The sequence below is a fragment of the Lipotes vexillifer genome, unplaced genomic scaffold (genome assembly GCF_000442215.2).
Source record: "Lipotes vexillifer unplaced genomic scaffold, Lipotes_vexillifer_v1.1 scaffold102, whole genome shotgun sequence".
NCBI lineage: Eukaryota > Metazoa > Chordata > Mammalia > Artiodactyla > Lipotidae > Lipotes > Lipotes vexillifer.
In genome coordinates this window covers 2,459,085-2,477,366 of record NW_006786541.1, presented here as the reverse complement: position 1 = coordinate 2,477,366, position 18,282 = coordinate 2,459,085, and the positions used below count along the sequence as shown (strand labels likewise).

At 40.8% G+C, this 18,282-nt stretch overlaps 1 protein-coding gene across 1 annotated transcript in view; it reads right to left on the bottom strand.

The window, feature by feature from the left end:
• Positions 1-18,282, bottom strand: part of RORA (RAR related orphan receptor A) — a 754,745-nt gene that overhangs the window by 23,563 nt on the left and 712,900 nt on the right. The window contains 1 exon segment of the mRNA XM_007458880.1: positions 10,593-10,678. Coding sequence (XP_007458942.1) covers positions 10,593-10,678 — 86 coding nt within the window.

Below are 18,282 nucleotides of genomic sequence, written 5' to 3'. Positions count from 1 at the left end.
TTCCTGCTGCCTCAAAGAGAACTCTCAAGTTTATCTCCCCTTATTTCACCAAGTCTTTCAAAGTGCCTTTCCTTGAGTTTTATTTCTGATTTCTGCCTCTATTCTCTGGAAAAAAAAATTTTTTTTAATAAATAAATAAATTTATTTATTTATTTTTGGCTGCATTGGGTCTTTGTTGCTGCACGTAGGCTTTCTCTTGTTGCAGCGAGTGGGGGCTACTCTTCCTTGCGGTGTGCGGGCTTCTCATTGCGGTGGCTTCTCTTGTTGCAGAGCACAGGCTCGAGGCGAGCAGGCTTCGGTAGTTGTGGCACGCAGGCTTCAGTAGTTGTGGCTCTCGGGCTTTAGAGTGCAGGCTCAGTAGTTGTGGTGCACGGGCTTAGTTGCTCCGCAGCATGTGGGATCTTCCTGGACCAGGGCTCGAACCTGGGTCCCCTGCATTGGCAGGCGGATTCTTAACCACTGTGCCACCAGGGAAGCCCTGGAAAATTTTATTTCCTAATTTTTTTTTTTATTTCCTAATTAAAAAAACAAAACAAAACAATTTGGATGTATGCTATGAAATTTTTCATCGATTCCACTAGATTGGAGCTCCCCAGGACAGGGACTGAGGCCATGGGTGTGGGAGAAGGCTGATACCAGGTTGCAAGAGCTGAATGTTAACATTTCAGGAATTTCGTGAACCAACTGTTAAACATCACCATTATTAAACATTAACTTATTATTTTATTACTATTTTGCTACTGTCCCTGTTTTTGAGGTTATTTACATCAATTATATCAGAATGGTAGCTCCCTGCATAAGGGTGTGCTACTGTGCACCTTTTCCTTATCCTGCGTGCAGTGAGATGTCATGTGGGGAGGTTTGAAATTGACCAGGTGCTCAGAGCATTCACGCCACAGAAACTGACAAGTGCTATGGATCAGGGCTTGATTTATGGCTCTGCTTACCATCTAGATTTAAAAAGTGCTGAAGATAAATTAGGAGTTTGGGATTCACATATACACACTACTATATAAAAATAGATAACCAACAGTGACCTAATGTATAGCACAGGGAACTCTACTCGAATATATATAACTGAATCACTTTGTTGTACACCTGAAACTAACACAACATTGTAAATCAACTATAATTCAATAAAAATTTTTAAAAAGTGATGAAGAAAATGATAATGATGTGGGTTCAATTTAAAAATATGTCATGTCTGTAGCCATCACATTGTGAAGAGCACAAGAAAGAATGTAAAGAAATATTCTTCTAGTTTTTAAAAACTATTATCTGATTCAGCAAAGAAGTTGCTCAAGTCATCACTGACGAATGAGTGAAGTTCCAAAACTTGTTTTTCCTTGTTTCACTTTCGTCTTATTCATTAATGTAAATGAAAAATCACGTTGGTGCTACAGTCTTTCGTCAGCTGCAACCACAGGTATGGATGTGAGAGTTCAGCAAAAATCAATGAGCACATTCTGTGAGAATTGGCCATCTATATATATACTATATAGTATATATATATATATATATATACACACACACACTATATACTATATTCTCTGTTTATAATATTGTCGATGTATGAAATTACATCAGTGACATATACACTGAAGTCATGGACATACATATAGACACTGTTGGCTGCTAAAAACTGACCAGCACGTGACTGGACTGAGCCCAGTCCTTGCTGGACCCCTCGCTTCTCACCAGGCTGTCTGAGTGGCTCCCCTGTATTCTGGACAGGCACAAACCCAAAGTTGTGGCCTGGCCTTCTATAGCCTTGTCACCCCCATCACCAACACACACATACACACACTCTCCAGAAACTTCAGCTGAATGGCTTTATTATTCTTTCTAATTGAAGTACAGTTGATTTACAATGTTATGTTAATTTCTGCTGTACAGCAAAGTGATTCAGATATATATATATATATGCCTTCTTTTTAAATATTCTTTTCCATTATGGTTCATCATAGAATACTGTAGAGTTTTTCTCTGTGCTATACAGTAAGACCTTGTTGTTTACCCACTCAATACATACTGAATGGCTTGATCTTCATTCCGAACAGAACATTTCCCGACCCACTGACCATTTTCCCAGCCTCTGCTCCTCCAGTGTTTTCTTGTTCAGTCAAGGGTACCACCATCACCCAGATACTCAAGGCACAAAGGTGGGCTTCCCGGCCTCCTCGCCACCCACATCCACGCACTCACTAAGTTAGGCTGTTTCTGGTCACCTTCATGTTTCCCCAATCCATCTACCTTTCTCCATCTTTACTGCAATTTTCTCAGGCTCCCACATCTACCATCTCCTGAATGGGTTATTACACAGCCTCCCCACTGCTCCCTGCTTCCATCCTCCCTCCCTCCAATCCATCCTCACACAATCACCGAAGATGTTCTGTTTCTAAAAACAGAACCCTGATCAAGTCCCTTCCCTGCTTACGAGCCCTCAATGGCTCCTCACTGATGACCTGGCTATGACCACCTGTCCAGGCAGCTCTCTCCTCTTCTCAAAGTCACACTCTGGCCAAGCCTAAACCACTGTGTCCACAGTTCCTCAAAGGATTCCACACACACACCCCACCCTGGTCCCGCAACCTTCCGGGAAGTTCTCCTCTTCTCTTGAGGATTCACTTTCTCTGACCTTGCCCTTCCCAAGGCTGGTTGAGGGGTCCCTCCCATGTACACCCCTAGAGCCCTGTAGCTATCCCCCTCATAGCCCTTAACTTGCTGTATTACTAATTTGTCTCCCTCACTGACAGCTTTGTTTCTTTGTTTCCAGTAGCTAACTTAGTACTTGGAGCAGTCAACAAACACTTGTGAAATGACCGACCAGAGGAAAAATGATGCCAGTGATAAAAACAGTGGTGACAATCACATGCCGAGCTCCTACTCTATACCGGGCACCGTGGAGGACACTTCGCAAACACGATTTATTTGCAATTCACAACAACACTGCAAAGTAGGTATTTTTATATCTGTTTACAAATAAGAAAATGACACTTCAGAGAGGTTAAACCATGTATCCAAAGTCACACAGCAGGTAAGGAGAGGAGCCAGGATTTGAATCCGTGAACCCTGGGTGCATCTTAACCCAAAGGCCAGAGACTTCTTAATACACTATCCAAAAGTCATCCAGACAAACATGTGGGGCAGACCAAACAGAAACAGATAAACAAGAAAACAGACAAGTAAAAACGCCCCACTTTTCAGCTGTACAAAGTTCCATGTAATGGTTCAAACACAAGGTGAGGGAGAGGGCATTTTATAGGGTATCGAATACCAGGCTTACACAAGTAGGAAAACGCTCTCCTTTGCTAGGTCTCCTTGATAAAAAGCTTTGAACTAGACATGGTATTCCCTATTGGGGTTATTAATCGTTTTGCCCCCAAGAGGGTGTTGGCTGCACAGAGACCTGTGGGTGTGGCTGGAAAGGTGCTGGGGTGGAGAGGGGTGTAGCTCTGAGGGGCTCCCCTCCGGCTCGGGGCTCCTTCCCAGTGAGGCACAGGCTGAAATGCTGATCTGATGTTTGGTCTTTTGACAATTTTCACTTAATGAATTGATTCCTACAGTTCATTAACATACCCACTTCCACTTCTGTATACACATATGTCTTAATTAGCTGCTCATTGGCTGTTTAATTACAAGAAAACAGCTGACAGCTGCCTTGCTGAATTCTAATGGCAGACGTGTTGGAACGGCTACACATTTGCTTTTGACAACCAAGATTTATTCATAACTCTATGATTTATGGTGAATGCTCATATGCCTGAGCGGATTATTGTATTTTCCAATCCAACGGAAATGTTGGTATTTGGGGGACTATGGACGTGGGAATCCCTCTCATTCCATTTCTGTGGCTGAGATGAGCTGAGAATCCTAGTTGGAGAGGCATGAACTCTGTTTCAGTTTTATTTATTTTGGGAAGTTTCTGTTGGAATGTTCGGAAGTATGGGGGTGAGGAACAAGAAATATCTTTGGATAAACGTGGGCAGAAAGTTAAGGATTTAAAGTTAAGAAAGAAGATAACTGGCAACTTAATTTTATTGAGGGAGAAAGAGAGGGCATGCACGGATTAAAATCAGAGAGAGGAAGAGGTAGAAGAAATGATAAAATTAAAATGGGGGGAGGAGACAGGAATAACAGTCCCCAAGGAAGCAAATAAGAAGGAAATTTGTTCTTTAGAAAAAAAGAAAAAACAGGAAACCTCATTCTCCAAAGTGAGCTGGTATGGTCCCACACTCAGGCATCGGGCAGCAATAAGTCATGGAAACGTGGATCTCCTCAACTACTTTCCTGTTCAGTAGTGACTGGCCTCCCCGTAGAACTGTATATGCAAATGATCTCTGATTAAAGCTGACCTCGTGTGTTATATTTGGTAAGTGGAGATGTCTGCTTTGCCATACGGTGATGTGCCATCCTCAGATCCAATCCGGTGGGCACATTCAGCAACAGTGATTCCCAAGCAAGCATGAGAGGCCCTACTCTGAGCCAGACACCATGTTAGACCCTATCTACGACAAGGTCAGAAGCCCAGCATCTTCTGTGAGCTGAGGCACGATTAAGACCAAACCAAAGAAACCAGGAAAATACAAAAAAAAAAACAAAAAACAACCCTCAAATCATCTTGATGCAAATTGGGGTTTTAACACATCCTACCACTTGTGCATTTATTTTATCACAGGCCTGGAAGATTTTGCTAAATAAAAAATTTGTTCTTATCACCTGTATATAACAGAAGTGAAACTCTGATGTCACAGGATGTAATAAAAGCCAAGTCTAACTTTCATTTTAAATGGCTAGCTCTAATACTGGGGCCAAGTGTTATAAAATATTAAAGTAAAAATGTTGAGCACGAATGTACCAATGCTGAAAAGTGGACAAGTTGATCCAGGGCTAGTGATATTTTACAACTGAAATAAAAATATTAGAATCCTTTAAAAACCAATTTGGGCCTAAAAGGAACATTTATGGATATGGGTTTTAACCTAATACATAAAAAGCTCCAGAAAATGTTTTTAACTCTTTCAGGAAAAAAAAAAGTACCAATTATACATTCTGGATATCTTTGAAAAGACTTTTTATTGTTAATTTCAGAGAGCATGTTTGTTAATGTGAAGAAACTATTCCAAGTTCTCCCTTTCCTGGGTGGAAGAGGAAGCTTTGCATAAGACATCATCTTAAGTGTATTAATTGATGAATAAATATTTGACACATGAATGGACTCTATTCTTAGACTTATCACGAGGCAAAGGGTCTTAGATGTAATCAGAAATCAATTCACTAACTTCAATACTCAACTGTACATTATTATTTAAGAAGCTATAGTTGAATGATAATCATAGCTAACACTGCTTTATGATATAAAGGAAAGCTACTACAAGAGTAGATCCTAATTTGACTCCCCCCAAACTTAACTACTAATAGTCTACAGTTGACCGGAAATCTTACTGATAACATAAACAGTTGATTAACAAAAATTTTGTATGTTGTATGTGCCATATACCATAATCTTACAATAAAGTAAGCTACAGAAAAGAAAATGTTATTAAAAAAATCATAAGGAAGAGAAAATACACTGACAGTACTGTATTGTATTTATCAATACCATAAGTGTATGTCCTTTGTTTTCAAGGTGAATTGTCTGTCAGTATCTACATCCATATTGTCATACACGATAAAGGAGATGTTATATGTATTACCAACATTAGACATCAAAAATGAAAAGATAATGTTAAAAAGAAATTCATATTTATTTATGATTATTTCCAGTAAAAAAATCCATGTGAGTATAAGTAAGTGGACCTATGCAGTTCAAACCTGTGTTGTTCAAGGGTCAACTGTGCATGAGAAGATGGATGCTAGCTGAAACTATTGTGGTAATCATTTCACAAGATATGTAAAGCAAACCGTCATGCTGAATGCCTTAAACTTATACAGTAATGTATGTCAATTATTTCTCAACAAAATTGGGGAAAAAAGTTATGGTAGAGGTCCAAAGTCTAAAAAGATATGGATTAAAAATTCTGTGTGTGTGTTTTTTTAATCTTGAGATAAATTTTTCATCCTCCTCCTCTAAGCAGCCACTGTATCTAATACTGAAGCTAGGAAATGAAGTTGAATGATAAACAGAACCCATTTCTCGAAAGAAAGCCTCAACCAGTCGTCGTTTTTCTATAAACACTTCAGCATTTGTATTCACTTCGAAGATCGAACCTTAACCCTAACATCTGCAGCCTTTCGTTTTATTTCTGGCCTTTTCTGCTGTCCCCGTGCTCCATGACCCGGCTCCTCCTCCCTGGCAGGCCTACCCAGCTTACCTTACACCCCCTGCTAATGCTCACCCAGGGCTGGGACTAAATTCTGTTCCAAGAGCTCAGGAACGTCTCTACTGGCAGCACTAAGCCCTTGCAGGCCTGGATTCAATGGTCTTCTGAAATGCAATATTCAGGGCTGGCCCAGTGCTCGTAAACTGTTCCTTCACGATCTCCAAAGAACAAGGAGAATAATTTTACAATGAAAACCTTGGCATAACAAGAGCTCTTAAAAATTTGGGAGTGGCATACCTGTCTATCCTTATCTTCCACTATCTGCAGAAAGTGACTCTCTGCTCCAGTCAAACCGGGTTATACAACCAAGACTTCCCCATTTTTAGGCTCTGGCTGCCTAGTGGATGTGTGCTTCTTGGGTCACATCACAGACTGCGGCCTTACTCTAGTCTTTAGTTATTCGTTTGCTACGAAGGCCTCATCTCTACAACTACACTGTAAGCTGCTCGAGGGAAGGATTCGGTCTTCTGTGTCTTTGGACTCCTAATAGTGCTTATAGAGCACCCAAGGGGGTACTCATATTTTCGTTGTTTTTATTGGCAGAGTCTACATTACAGATCACAGATGGTCACAAAAGCAAGACTGGACCCACAGGTATGCTGGAAATAGTGTCTGACTCTACAGGGCACATTACTCAGACATGAGGAGTTTGCCCAGGAATGATAATGACAAGAGCCAACACTCAACGTATGCCTGTTACATGCCTGGCACTCGTGTGCGTGCTTTACCTATATGCACGTGATAACCATATGAAGTAACTACAATTACTATCCTCATTTTACAGATGAGGAAACAGAGGCACAGAGAGGTTGCGTATTTGCTCAAATTGGCAAATAGCAGAACTGGAGTTTGAACCCAGGCAGTCTGGCTCCAGAGTCAGAGCATAAGCCTGACACTATACCATCTCTCTACACGTGGCCAAAGGGACTTGGAGGGGATGAGCTGGGAATACTCAGGAGCCAGAAAAAGAGCTACCAAAACGTCCACCACTTTTGCTGTTCATGTGCAATGCTTATTTGAGCAAGTATGTGGTGGAAGAGAATCATTTCAGCAATTAAATAGGTTCTCCGGTTTCTTGTGGTTTCAGGCTGTTGATTTTAAAAGGCAATTTAAAATAGATTCACAAAGCGATTAGCTCAGAAAATGACCGAGTCACTTTTTCTCTCTCATTAGATTTCTATTTATATATCTAATCAGAAATTTTCCTTAAGTCTAATGATACTATTACAGAGACAAATTATTTATAATTTGTCATGATACAACCACCTTCACCTGGTTAGAACATGACAAATCATTAACATCAGTGGCAAAAGAAGTCTCTTGACTTCACTGCACCTAGAGATAAAAATGTTAGTTGTAATGTACACACTACTATATATAAAATAGATAACCAACGAGGACCTACTGTATAGCACAGGGAACTCTACCCATTATTTTGTAATAACCTGTAAGGGAAAAGAATCTGAAAAAGATTCTGAATCGCTGTGCTGTACACCTGAAACTACCATGACGTTGTAAATCAACTATACTTCAATAAAAAAAAAAAAATGTTAGTTGTAGCAGAAACTATGGCGCAGGGCAAATACTATATGCATCGAATATAAACACATGCTACCGTATAGGTCCCAGGCTGGGTACAGGCCCAGTCTGTTAATAAAATGAAGTTTTAATTGATGGTTTTTGTGATTTCCATTGTATACAGTCAATAGGAAAGAGAAGCAGAACTGCAGATGACCGAAAAACACACTGGCACCGAGGCTGTACAAGATCTGGAAGGGAATCTAGAAAACTGACAACAGTGAAATAATAGCTGCCCTTTGTTTTCTTATTGCTTTTATTTCTGTCATAAATAGGCATTGTGTTAAAAAGAAAACACATTGTTTATGCCTCAGTAAACACAGTGGTACTCAGAGAATTCAGATTTTATTGAATAACGTGTTGTTAATTAATCTTCTGAATTGTTGAGGTGTTTCCTATGAAGTAGCCCCCATCTTCTCCCTGGTCCTGCCCTGCGCGCCATTCCTAGGTATCGTATTCAATTTGCCACATAATACTACATGTGGCATTACTGAGAGACACAGAGAGAGCGATCAGTTTCGTGAACAGCATGATGGTACACAGGTGGTTAATCCCTGGGACCCAGACCACTTAAGAAAATACCTAGGTGATAGGCAATGCACAAAAATCAAGTCTGCCTGGAACTCCTGGTAGGGGAGCACTTCAGCAAGAAGGACCATGCCATCCTCTACCAGTGATAAGAAGATGCATACACAGAATGGGTGAGGGTGAAGTGTGACAGGGGCCCAGCCACATCAGCCAAATTAACCCCCCCAAATCAATGGAGGGACAGTTGTCACAGGCAGGTACCTCTCTTGCTTACATCTTGGGATAACACAGGCCAGGCAGTTGATTTTATTTTGTTTAATTTTAATTCATTAATTAATTTGGAGGGAGGACGAATTGAGGAAATAATTTTTTTCCTCGGTAATATAGAACCTTGAGGTCTTGAGGGTACCATAGAGATGAATAATTCAAAATCCCCTTTGAGTAGAAAGCTCTCTATTCCTAAAGGTGGGTGAATTTTTTTTTAAATTTTGTTAAACTGTTTAATTTGAAATAATTTTAAATTTAGTAATAAGTTGCAAAGATTGCACAGACATTTCCATTATACCCTTCATCCAGCATCCCTTGATGTTAACACCTTATGTAATTATGCTATACTTATTAAAACTAAGAAATTAACATCGGTGCAGTGCTACTAAGTAAACCACCGACTTTATTTGGATTTCATCAGTTTTTCTGACAATGTCCTTTTTCTGTTCCGAGATGGATTTCTGAATAATGAAGTATGGTAGGTGGTGTGCAAAAATCTCAAGCTTCCCCAAGATAGGATCAATACGAAGCATTTGTATATGTACAAAGTGGCAAGTGTTACGGTGATTAACAGTAAAACAAAGACATAAGGAAATTACAAGGCAAATTTCCCTGAAGTCTCCCAGTAAGTTATTCGTGTCTGAAGGTGGTTTTGTTTTTTTGTTTTTTTGTTTTTTTTTTTTGCGGTACGCGGGCCTCTCACTGTTGTGGCCTCTCCCGTTGCGGAGCACCGGCTCCGGACGCGCAGGACCAGCGGCCACGGCTCACCGGCCCAGCAGCTCCGGGGCATGAACCCGTGTCCCCTGCATCAGCAGGCGGACTCTCAACCACTGCGCCACCAGGGAAGCCCGGTTTTGATTTTTTGACATTGTATTTTTCTAATTTCACTAAAGGAAAGCTAACCAAATTTGTGGATTTTATTTTTTGCTTCAGCCTCCAAAAGCTTTAGGGCTAATTCAGGCCTGGTTCAGTGGCAAACAACTGTCTCAGAGGCCTCATGCATGTCTAAATAGCTTCTCTCCTGTTTATTTTGCACTGTTTTATCCTATAAGCTGTCTCAAGGCCCTTCCAAGATAAGCAGGAGGATTTAAATCTTAATAAATTGAAATTTGAATAACGGAGGCAATCTAGGTTCGGGGGTCTTGAATGATTAGGATAAACATCTCTTTTCCACTCCCACATTATGCATGTGCTGTCCATGTTGCCCTGAGATCAGCATCAGTAATAATTCAAATAGTAACAACAGCAGTTAAGACTATTAGATTTAAATAGCACTTTTCAGTTTATAAGGACTTTTATTTACAGTTATTATTTCTATTCTTGGAATAGTTCTAAAAGGTAGGAAGAATGCCACTTTACAGATGAAGAAACAGTCACTAAAAGATGAAGACATGCCCCAAACAATAGGGACAAATGGCGGCCCCAGGACCAGAACTCAGTGCTTTCTAAAAACCTTGCCATGATTTGGCCTGATGTGTCAACATCTGTGAGCCAGCAATAAGACTTTCAATCACATTCCCATTAAACTTCTTGGAAACGCCTTCTTATAAAGCTTATAACAGGGACCTTACAGAAGTCTAGAGTCATCTCTTTTTTGAAAAAAGATAACCAAAGAGATTTTTTTCATCAGTTCAATCAATTCTGGGATTGGAAGTGGCAAACAAGCCATGCTCGAATACTATTCTCCAGCCTCTCATTATTGTGATGGGAGGCATAAAAATATATATAACTTCCTTGATTGTAATGAACACCCAAATATTTATTCTGTCCTGTCGTTTCTCGTCACTCAAAATGCCAAGGAGTTGAATTTTTAGGCATAGTAGAAGTAAAAAATAGAAGTCACAAAGATACATCCTAACGTTAATAGAAACAACAACAACAATTAAAAAGGCTTACCTTGCAGCCTTCACATGTAATGACACCATAATGGATTCCTGATGATTTGTCTCCACAGATCTTGCATGGAATAATTTCAATTTGAGCTGCAACAGAAGCACGCAACCAGTTAATTACATTTTATTTTAAACACCTTATAAAAGCATTCCCTGATCAGCATTTGTATAGTGAAAACTAATAACCTGCTAAACATTATACTGCATTAACTATTCATTGCTGAACTGTGAGGGTCCCCCTAGAGCCCTGGACTAAATTATGGCTGCTCGTTATATAATAGCTTTCGGGTTATTAAAATGGGTCATTTGAGGAGGTGTTTAAGAACCCACAAGAAGACTGGAATCAGCATTTCAAAGCCTTCAAGAACTGGAGAGTTCACAGTTTAGGCCTCAGAGCAAAGCAGATACTAAAATGTTTCCTCCGATCTCATTTTCCATCATTATTTTTAAAAGGTCATAAACCTGTCTTGGCTGAGCATTGTAGCTCGGCTGGTGGAGAAAAACAGACTCCAAAAAGCCAAAACTACTTAGGAAAATGATTCAATTCTAAATATTAATAAGTTACACATGATGGTAAGAATTCCTTACTCATCTTTTTTTAATTAATGTACCTGCCATGTGTTAAAAATTAGTCCACTTGTGTATGATCAAAACCTTTCAACCATAAAGTTCATATCCTATTTGAATTTAATAATGATGAATCCGGACAAATAGAATATGTAGCTTCAGAGTTCTTTACATTGGAAATTGATTTTCTTGTACAGCGTGCGTGTGTTTCTATCTAACTGATTGTTTACAGTTGCCTCATACTGGAAGAATAACCAAATAATTCATACATATTACATCAAAGTTCTCAAATATGTTAAAGCACGTTTCTAAGAAAACACATTATATCTTGAGCAGAGTTGGAAAGAGTATAATTAAGGATTAAAAAACTCCTAAGGACTAGAATAATTAGGCAAAACAAAGTACTTGGACCACCTATTAAATACAATTTATATCTGAAATAAAGAACCAACACTGAGCTGCATATACAGCATGACAAGTTTCACCAGTTTACCTGGAATGCTCCATTACACTAAATTTATTTTCCATGGTTATCACTACTGGATATCATGTCAGATTACCTACTAAGTCACACACACAAAGGCAGCTGCAAGTGCCCAAGTGGATTTCATTTTCATAAAGCCCCTACCTAGTGCCATGCCTCACACAAAGCAAGGACTAGTCTAACGAACGTATTGCACAACGTAAGTAACACACATACACAGAGCCCACCCTTTCTTCCAATGTAATCTCATATCCTGGGGTAATTTCCACAGCCACCTACTCTGGATTTGATACAATATTGTATTCAATACTTCAAAAGAGGACACATTAAATTACTGGACTTAACCTCATTATAAACCATGTGTCCCTGCTAACTTCCTTTCAAGGGGACCACAAGTACTGCAGTGCCTTTAGTGAGTCCTTTGCCTACCAGTCACTTTTAGTGTTGACATCCTGAGTTTCACTACCCAGAGTTAGAGACTGTTCAAAATCTCACCTCCAATAAATGTGCCATAATCCTCAAGCCTTCTAATACCCCAATAGTGGCATTTTTGTACACTATCTAATATGTTTACTCTGAGTTATACAACTTAATATGTTATAAGGTCACGCTTAACAAAAACCGTCATCTTCAAGTCGGCCTCGTCATCTTAGAGACTAGCTTGATTTCTTCAAGGAAAATTCTTTATGAAATCTAAACTCTAATAATGTTTCACACTTAGGCTCCTCCAATTTTTTTTTTTTTTTTGCGGTACACGGGCCTCTCACTGTTGTGGCCTCTCCCGTTGCGGAGCACAGGCTCCGGACGCGCAGGCTCAGCGGCCATGGCTCACGGGCCCAGCGGCCCCGCGGCATGTGGGATCTTCCCGGACCGGGGCACGAACCCGTGTCCCCTGCATCGGCAGGCGGACTCTCAACCACTGCGCCACCAGGGAAGCCCTCCTCCAATATTTTTAATACATAGTTAAGGCAAAGTTTTGTGCCACAGATTGTCTGCAGCTCTAGAGAGAGATGGTTATGCCCCACATTTTTCAGAGACTCATAAAAGCCAAGTGGTAGTAGAGAAATTCTGAAAGGTGATATCAGCTGAAACCTCTAACCCTAACCCTAACCCAAACCCTAACCCTAACCCCAACCCCAACCCCAACCCCTAAGGAAGAGAAGAATTAGACAACACAAAGTACTTGGACCATCTATTAAATAAAAACTCATACAAGAAATAAAGCAGACAGACACAGCTTCTTCTGCTTATGTCTCACCTCAAGTTGTAGTCACAGAAATTAGACAAACCTCATTAGGCCCTATAGTTTAAGTCAGCATCAAAACTAAAAGCAACACTAACACTAAACTCGGGCCTCTCAAGAGTTATTTTCATTCCATCTTAGTAATGGAGAGATCAAGCAAATCTACTTAGTCCTTTATAAGATAGGAAAGCTCTGGGCAGGCCAGACAGGGAACACTGAGTAAAACTGTATGTATCTGGATCAGACGGAAAGTGGTGTATTGTTGTTCACTCTGCCTGGACTCCTAGTGGATGACCCATGAGAAGTGACGTCATGATGTTTAAGGCAGTGACCAAAACGCCCACTAAAGGCTCCTGTAACACTGCAAGTGATCTGGAGGTCTGGCAGGGAGGGGTCTGATCATGATGGGGGTGCCCCTGGGATTGACATCCTGGCCCAGCACTTCCACCCTTGGAATGGCTCTCAGCCAGCTGGGGAGAGGGTGGGAGTGAGGGTTGGGAAAGTCACTGTAGTATAAATCCAGAGTTTGGTGCCACTACTGCATAGGACCACTGGCCTGAGTCAGACTCCTAAACTCTTGGTCTTCAGCCTTCCTTCAGCTCTCAGGGTCTTTCAGATCTGCAGGGCACTCAAGCTGAGACATATTTTACGAGACTTCATGGAGGCCAAGATGCTTAGTATGAATGGACTCACTGTAGACTGACCTGCATTTTCAAGCGAGGGGCCATTTGCCTAGAACTTTGCCCCCTGCCGCACTGTGTTTGTGCTTGGCTCCAGTGGGCAATGCTGGCCAAAGATTCCAAATTAGTTAGACCAAGCTTCCCTAGCGATCTCATGGTGAGGTGATGGGAGGGTTCTCCAAAGCCAGGTTCCGATATTCTGATTGGTTGGATTAAACTATTCTACTAGCCTACCCCCTTGGGTGGCTCTCTTATCTCAGAAGACAATTTCAGGTGCAAGTGCTCTTTAGGAAATGACTAAAATCCACTTGCTCTAAAAAGCAAATTCTCTGAAAGTGATCGATCACACGTGTTGATCTTTCCAGAAAGTAAACATTTGCTGATCGGGGCAGGGCACTTACTCAATCTTCCATTTCATCCAACAATGCACAAAATCCACCTCCCTTCACCTTTTAGTCAATTTACAGAATTCAAATGTATCAAGGAGAAGAAAAATAGTCAATGCCTTACAAATTTTTCAAAAGGAAAGCAGTGTAGTTTCACAAATTTGAGTTTTCAGACCAATAAGCGGGAACAGGACAAAAATCCCCCTGCCCTTTGCTTTCTATCCCTCAGGCTTTTCCATTTTCTGACAGGCAGTATTGTGTCTTTTCAAAATAATCTTGTAACAAAAATTATGAGTCTTGGCCCATATATATACTGCACACATTGACTCAGCCAGTATTTCAAAGGATGAAATCTGTCAGACACCACAACTGTCACAAGTATATTGATTAAATTAGTCCACATCCATATTCATTGCAGCAAAGAGGTTTATTTTGTAGCGGAATATCTGAAGCAAGATGCACGCACACATATAATCATGAATTGGCTTAACAATGAACAATCTCGCTATGAAAAATTCTAATTTGCCTACATTTTCAGCTCTATTGCCTAAATAATTTGCTCTTTCATGCACCCTAAATAATTCAAGCAGGCTCTCCACACCTGCACAGGCAAATTTCTGCAGTTTCAAGGAGCTGACAACAAGTAGCGGCGGGGCATCAGGAAATCCTGGCAAGCAGGTGTGCTAATTAGCCAAGTGGTCCTTAGGCTGGGCGGGCATTTAGCGTTGTACCTCTGTAAAAAAGTTTGCCTTTTACTTTTCATTATAAAAGGTAGCAAGACACTGGCGTTCTTAACACCTCACTTGCTCCTCAGGACCTATTTCTGGATTTATCGTGGTCCAGAGAAAAATGCTCATTCTGCCCAAGTATTAAAAAATATAATTGCACAAGAGTTGTACCCATCACTTCATTCTGTGGGTGAATAGTGATGTCTCGATGATAATCTAAATAGATTGATAATAGTCAATAATATTTAACATGTATTTGGGCTTATAAAGTCTCAGGCATTATCTAATTTGCTGCTCCAACAACTCTATGAGGTAGGTGGTATTATTATCATTATCATCATTATCTGCATTTGTTTTAGATGAGAAAACTGAAGCCCAGAAAGGCTAAATAACTTGCCCAAAGTCAGAGAGCTTGGAAGAAGTAAGCTTGGAATTTGGACACATTTTGGTCTTTTTCTCTAACTCAAAAGCTTATTCCCTCTCCACCCTACCCCTCTTCTCATCATACTGAATAGCCGAGCTAAATCACTCCAACAACAAACATCGGGAATATACTGCTCTTGGTAGGAAACCATTAACCAAGGATCAAAAGACATCTCACAAGTAATCTGGTTAAACGTAATACTACTCAGAACTGATGTCAAGATGTCTTTCTGGGAGATACTTGACTAGTTTATAACTGGAAATAATCATCAGCCTTCTAAGGCCATTCTTCTCAATTTTATAAAATTCCGAGTTTTTGACCTCAGGCTGACCAATACCAATGTTTAACACTTCTTAAGGCTGGGAAAATTACTTCACCTACCTCTCTGAGTCTCAGTTTTCTATTTGAAGATTCAATGATATAATGTATAAATGACACAGCACATATGATTATTTTATACATGTGTTCTATATATATGCACATCACACACAATCCTTAGAAAGAGTTGGCACTCAAAACACAGTTATTATTATTGTTATTGTTGATAAGAAATCCTGCCTTATAGCGAAATGAAATTCTTTTCTGCAGACTTTAAGCTCTTTCCAAAGCGGGGATAGAGAAAAGCGGCTTAGCCTCTAGCTAATATGACAGGCAGTTCATACCAGCTACCACAGCGATCCTTCACAACGGTGGCACTTAACTGCTACAACACAGCAGCATGTTGTAATCAGTGTGGGATGTGTCACAAGGCATTTGTTGCTAATAATAGTAAAAAAGAAAATAAAGTTTTTTACTGGTTCATATAAAAAAATAAACTAACATGGACCTAAGATCACCCCCATAAGATCTTTCACTCTAGCTCACTTGCACAACCATATGCTTTCTCAAATTGGACGGAACAGGGTGGGGTTACTGCTGGCTTGCCAGGAAATGGCCAAACCTTGGGTACACCCATGACACTATGTCACACATATGAATGCCAAGCAATTTTGTGTGTCTTGCAAAAACTGTCAAGAACTGCTGCTATAAATAAACAAACAAAAAACAAAAAAAACCCCTATCTTTATACCAATCTGCTGACTGTGTTTTTCCTGGAAGGCTAAGAATATGGAGGACTTTTCACCTGCTATGTTACATATTTCTCTAACGTTTGAATTTTTTTACAACCAGCGTGTATTACTTTTGTAAGCAGAAAAACCAATAAAGATTAAAAAGAAAAACCCTAAGGCATTTGATTTTATTTTCTGCAAAATGGCTTGAGTCCTTTATGGATTAGTCACTTTATTTTATCCCCTGTTTAAAACTGCTGGGGTATTAAAGGCTTCTGCAGCTGCCTGGATGGCAGTCTGGCCTGTATGTCAAGGCCAGCTGGGGGTGGGGTGGGGGTGGGGGGCTGGGGGTGGGGGAGTAGGGAGTCTTCACCTGGTTTCCTGGAGGGACTTCGGCAACTCCTGACTTCTACGGTTTTGTAGCCCCTCTGGGTCTGGCCACCTCTAGTTCCAGGGTCTCCAAGGACTCTGCCCCATGGGGCTCAACCAAGGGGGCAAAAATAGGGGCTGAAATTCGCCTGCCTGTGAGCCCTGCTGCAGAGTGGCTGGAACAGCTTGGAGGAAGTGAGCCTTTTTCTCTCTCTACTTTCTCAGCGCTGCTGCTGGAGGCCCCAGGCCACCATCAGGGTTTGCAGAGAGCTCGCAATACATCTTCATGGTGGAAAAACAGACTGTGGGCTTCAAACAGTTTGGCACACTCTGTCCCTGGACCTAAGGCCTGGAGTATAACATGGATTTGTTTCACAGTGCAGGCATGTTCAATAGGCATCCTGGGTGGGGAGGGCTGAGTTCCAGCTACACACTCTGCAAACTAAAAATCTACTTGTTCTGCCATTTTTTCTACTAAATATATACTAAATATAATACTGGTATGTGTCCCCGGTACAGTCTTTTCTTCTACTGATTTTTGGATTTTTTCATGATAGTACTTGATCCTAGCTGAACATCACCAAAGCAGTTAGCCCCCTAATTAGAAAAGTCCTACCCCTTTGGTAGAGCAGTCTTGTGGTCATTTCTGGCAACAACAATAATGCTTGATATTTGCAGAGCTCTGTAACGGTTTTCAAAGTTTTTGTCCTCACTAGCTTGTTTTGATTTTGGTGTTCACAACTCTGAAGTAGGCAGATGGGTCTTATTAGCCCCATGCTATAGATGTGGATGAACCTCAGCAGGAGGGTTAAATGGCTTCTTCTCTGTGTGGTGGGGGGGGGGGGGGGGGGGGGGGTTTAACTGTAGAGGCAGCCACCAAAGGAAAAAAAAAAAAAAAAGACAGACCTGGTGTCTCTTTCTTGCTCAGGATTATTTGATGCCTTTAGATTTATGTTGTCATCAATCTGGGGCTCTCAAGGGGAAATGCCATGAGAGAGAAAGAGCTGGAGGTTGATCCAGCTAAAAAGTGGAGTTGGCACTCCTGCGTTTCCCTCTGACCCTCAACTCCTTGAGTGGCATCAAGCAAGTCACTTACACCTCCACTCCCTCCATCTATAAAATGGGAATAACTCCTATCTCCCAGGCAGGTGGTGGTAAACGAACACTCACAAAGCTCTTTGAAGATGAAAAGACCTATACAGATGGGAAGCTTTAGGAAGCTTGGCATATCATTCTTGGCAAGGACCAGGAGGACGCTGTGCCCTTACTACCCACTACAGGCTCTGCCACAAACAGAATAAAGAAAAATCTGCAGAACTGTAATTTTCATCTGCTAACTAGACTCAAACTTTTTTTTAATTGTTGGTTTCCAAAATGCCTTCCTGAGGGACTAATGGGTCCAGATGTTACTATCTTTGTCTCAGCTTCAGAGAAAAAGCACATAGGTGGAGAAGTCACCTCTCTGTAACAGCTGTCACAAGCAAAGTCACTGAACTTAAGCCCTTCACCAGGGTTTCAGTTGTCTTGCAGAGGTATCCTGGAAATGGTATGATTCCCACTTGTTATACACAATAAACACACATGTTGCCCTCCGACATTCTGACCCTCGGTATTAAGCTCATGTCTGACTCAAAGGACCCTGTCAAATTATAGCCATCCAAAAAAAGGTCCTGTACCTTACTTTGCCTCCCCCCGACCAAAGTCCTACACCTTACATACTATTTAAAGCCACTTCTTAAAAGCTTTAACTTGACTGTGGTTCCT